Source organism: Bactrocera dorsalis, unplaced genomic scaffold (assembly GCF_023373825.1).
Source record: "Bactrocera dorsalis isolate Fly_Bdor unplaced genomic scaffold, ASM2337382v1 BdCtg050, whole genome shotgun sequence".
Taxonomy (NCBI): domain Eukaryota; kingdom Metazoa; phylum Arthropoda; class Insecta; order Diptera; family Tephritidae; genus Bactrocera; species Bactrocera dorsalis.
In genome coordinates, this window is record NW_026038101.1 from 58,153 (window position 1) to 62,469 (window position 4,317).

The window sequence follows — 4,317 nt, forward strand, 5'->3', positions numbered from 1 at the left end:
ATAAAATTGTTTGCTTAAACTATATTACATATGCACTGTATGTACGTGTAAAGTTTGGATGTGGACAGAATGTTAAAATATCTTCTTTTTTTAATTACATACTTAACAATCAGCATTTGCATAGTCTTCTTTAATTTTGCGCCCTTTTAATGTGTTAAATGTTAATTGTTTGAAAAGAAATGTAACAAAATATCTGTTCACTTTTAAATACTTTTAAGAGTACTTGTTGCAGGGCATTACTGAAATTGGTTCACTATCGATATATTATTACACTATTAAATAAATAATGTCCTTTGTTTTCATACACTGGTGTTGCAACATTTTCTTACTTGCTGGGTCTCGATAACATTTGAATATTTTTTACGATGTATAGCTTACAGTGCTTTTGCGTAGAAATCTTTATTTCACTCTAATGCACTTATAATGACTATTTACTTATATGTTGGAATTTTCACCTCGCCATATGTGATTGTTCCAGTGTTTCTCTTTCGGCTACCAGACAATGCAACAATATCTAGCTAACATCGATATGTGTCTTACCTTCAGCATTGCCTTCCTTACGTGCAGCTTTCCATCCCTTGAGCCATGGCGTGTGGTGGATGCTTCCAGCATGTTATCACCATGCCAAGTCAGCGATTGGCACCAATGCAACAGCAGCTGGATTAACCGAGCTTCTTGATGGATGAGGATACTTCTGGATTTTCCCATAACCAGCCTCACTGTATGGTGGTTCGGACGGATCCATCTTGTTGACACCAACGATCAGTTGTTTCACTGCAAGAAGAGCATGCTCACGAGTCTGAAAGTAAAAGAAAATACTTTAATAAATCTGCAAATTTCATTATGTTCACTTACTTACCTTTTCTGAAGGAGGTTCAATAGATGATGCGTTGCTGCGGTTCATTATGGCAGGCTAAATTTGTAATTTGTTGTTGCTGTTGAGGCTGCAATTCGTTTTCTTTTTTTTTACATTATCAAATTGATTTTTTATTCTATTATTTAACAAACAAGTCGGTAAGATATATAACGACCGGCTGTTTCCGACGAACGTATAATTTTAACCACCTGTCCTCGTTGGAGACCCAAGTAACGCGCAACCGGATCTCCCGCTTGAATCCGCATTAACATATTCTCTTTCAGTTTATAACGTGCCAGTAACTCTTGCTTTTCTTCTGGGTCATTACAACATGTTCAGGAACCAGTTCATGTTCTGTAATATTGATTAGAAGTTCCGATTCAAGAAATTGTTTTAGAATATACTTCGGCGCCATATCAACCAAAGATTGTTTGGCCGACGGTGTCATGCCTGCTTGCACTACTACGATCGCACGATGTATATTCTCCTCTTGAATTCGCGTGCAATATGTTTTGATAGTTTTGATGCCAATTTTTTGGTTCATCGAAAAAAAAAAAAGGAAACAAGCATCTGATCGGTTGGATCATCGTTATGCGCCACTAAGACTATAAGGTCGGAACATGCTGACCGCTTTTCGCTGGGTTTATCACCAAACATTCCTTTGACAACTGCTTTTATCGAATTTATTCCGTAAATCTGTAATAAAAAGGAAAATATTTAAATAAATCGGCGAATTTCATTATAGTCTCCTACTTACCTTTTTACCCGGCTGTCAAATCTCTTTGCGCACGTGTGCGCACTTAACCAATAAAAATGTCATTCATGACATAAGGTGATGCCATGCCGTCAGTTTTTAATTCGCCTTAAAAATTTCATTCATGACATAAGGTGATGCCATGCCGTTAGTTTTTTAATTCGCCTTAAAAATTTTACAAGAATGAATCTAAAACTTTTTTTTTTTCCAAACCATGAGGCATAACTCATGCTTATGAATTTTAAAGTCACTTTTTATTGCAAATACCATATTTGAAAAATATGTTTTGCTAGCAAATAACGCAATTGCAAACCGAAAGTCTCCTTCTACAGCAGTACATGTATGCATTGCCCTTGAACTTACTGACAAGTAAGAATTGAAAATAATTATTAAACCAAATTGTATTTAACATTTTCTTTGGTGGCAGGCCACTTTGTCGAAAACCTACGACAAATAAAACAATAACGATAACATAAATTTGATGTTAAAGGCAAAAATGTTTTTTATTTAATTATTATTTGCAACACTATGGTAAGGTAAGGCAGTTCACACCACATAAGGCCGCCTACACACTATGGTAATGTAAGGCAGTTCACACCACATAAGGCCGCCTCCACACTATGCAATATATATAATATAATTTATGCACTTTTTCTCGCCACCCAATCAGTTATTCAAAACCAAACAACACAAAATCGTCAACAGATTAATTTCAGGAAGATGACTCGCTACAGTAGCCTGAAGAAGACCGCGGCGCTACACCCGAACCGGTACCCGCTTTCTTGCACGCTGTGCAAGGGAAAGCATCCATTGCGGCTCTGCTCATCCTTCCGGGCCAAGACACCGGAGGAGCGCCTACGGGAGGCACTCATAGGCAAATACTGTATAAATTGCCTTGCGGTCAACCACCGGTCAGCGAACTGCTCCAGCGACGCACGGTGCCGGCGCTGCAACGAAAAGCACCACACGATGCTCCACATCGGGGAAAATACCCGTCGCCGCCCCACAGTGCCTCAAAACCAATCATGGAGCGAACAAATAAGTTCCGATGATGCTCTCTCCATCGATGCATCAGACCCTGGAACGGAGACTAGGCCTCTCCAACCAGAGCCGGAGGAGGGAGAACTCCTTGAAACCGGAGCGGAAACACGGCCTTTCCGCCCATCACAGCGAGGGGAAACGGAAACCCGGACTTTCCGCCCCCTTCTTCAACACGAACGTCGTGCGCACAAACGCCGTCTGCGTCGTCGCCAAGCGCACAATCCGGCCAGACTGGAGACCAGGTCTCTCCAGCTGCACCGGGCTAGCTCCTTCAGAGCCGGGCTAACAAATCGAGCCGGCATAGTGGCTCATTCCTTGCTGCCAACGATAGCCATTTTACCGACGGCGGTAGTAAAAATCGAGGCAAGAGGACGCCTACATTTAATCAGGGCGCTCATAGACGCATGCGCCCCTACGTCGCTAATTGCGCGCGACCTAGCTAGAGAGTTGCAACTAGAGCAGACGCATATCGGCGGTCAACGAGGCTGCCTTTTAGTACTGCGAGGCAGACACGGGACAAATACCCGCATATCCACACATGTAAGGATAATGAACGACTATATGCGCATCAGCCCGACCACCACGTTGGACTCCGACCTAGCAGCCCCATACACCCATATCAAGCTGGCGGATCCAAATTTTTACAAGTCGTCGCCGATACGCTTGGTGCTCGGCGCGGATGTATACTCCCGCATCATGACCCAACAGGTCATGCCACAGACGTTTGGGCAGCTCCTCGCTCAGGGCTCCATATTCGGCTGGGTGCTTTCGGGCACGGCCCGGTACTAAATTAAGCTTTTAGTATTGTTTTTTTTTTAACTTATTCTATTGTTTTCTTTGCATTCCTATTTAGAATAAGTATTGGTTTTTGGATTGTTATTTTAAAAAAATATAATTATAATAACGAATAAATAAACTTAAGCTATTTTCTATTTAGCTGTACTCATATTGTGCCATAAATTTGTACATCGTTGTGGTGGTCGATGGACATGTAATTTTTTTTTTGTTGCTCACCGCAAGGGGGCCGGTATGTTTAGGCCAGCGCCTAACTTCTTTTTACCACCCCTAGTGAGTACATAACAAACCATTGCCAGTTAGCTGTTGATAGTTTTCACTCAACTGTTAACAGCTTTCACTCAACTGGCAATGGTTTCGTTAAAAACTCCCACTTAGCAAGCGATTCTGCTAGTGAGGCTAAAATACTTCTGTTTAGAGAGCGAAGCGAACCAAGACGTTTTTTCCACCGGCCACCACAACAAGCATCACCACAACCATAAATGTAAGTATTTTTTTGGTAATCAAAAATTAATAAAATAAAATTGAAAACATTTTAATGCTATATGAAACACAAACTTTGTGGTTTTATTCACTAATTCTGTTTTCCCGATTTTTTTCATATTCTCAACGATCGACGCATCGACCACGCAACTGATTCGTCGACCGTACGAGATATATTCACAAATATTTCCAAATACACTGTCGTTATGGTTATGTGGCAACTTCAATAACCTCGAAACGGTTAATTAGCATAAATATGTATAGTTCATATTTTCACGCAACTTGATATCGATTGCTTAGTGCATGTGTACTAAAAAATGGATTCTACACCTTAATATAAGATTGTGAAATTTTTCCAAATACACTATCGTTACGGCTATATGACAAC

The 4,317-nt window shown here is 40.8% G+C and overlaps 1 protein-coding gene across 1 annotated transcript; it reads right to left on the reverse strand.

Annotated features, from left to right (window-relative positions):
- Positions 1-537: 537 nt before the first annotated feature.
- On the reverse strand, positions 538-1,003 carry LOC125780026 (elongation factor 1-alpha 1-like). Its single transcript, XM_049461520.1, has 2 exons — positions 860-1,003; positions 538-799 (listed from the first exon to the last, which is right to left on the reverse strand). Exons 1-2 carry the CDS (start codon positions 902-904, stop codon positions 617-619), a joined length of 228 nt encoding a protein of 75 aa, XP_049317477.1. The 5' UTR covers positions 905-1,003; the 3' UTR covers positions 538-616.
- Between the last annotated feature and the right edge of the window lie 3,314 nt (positions 1,004-4,317).

Coding starts and splice junctions, on each gene's coding strand:
- LOC125780026 (XM_049461520.1), bottom strand. CDS start 904: ATGAACCGCAGCAACGCATCATCTATTGAACCTCCTTCAGAAAAG. Junction 800..859: donor TTGAACCTCCTTCAGAAAAG/GTAAGTAAGTGA, acceptor TTTTACTTTCAG/ACTCGTGAGCATGCTCTTCT.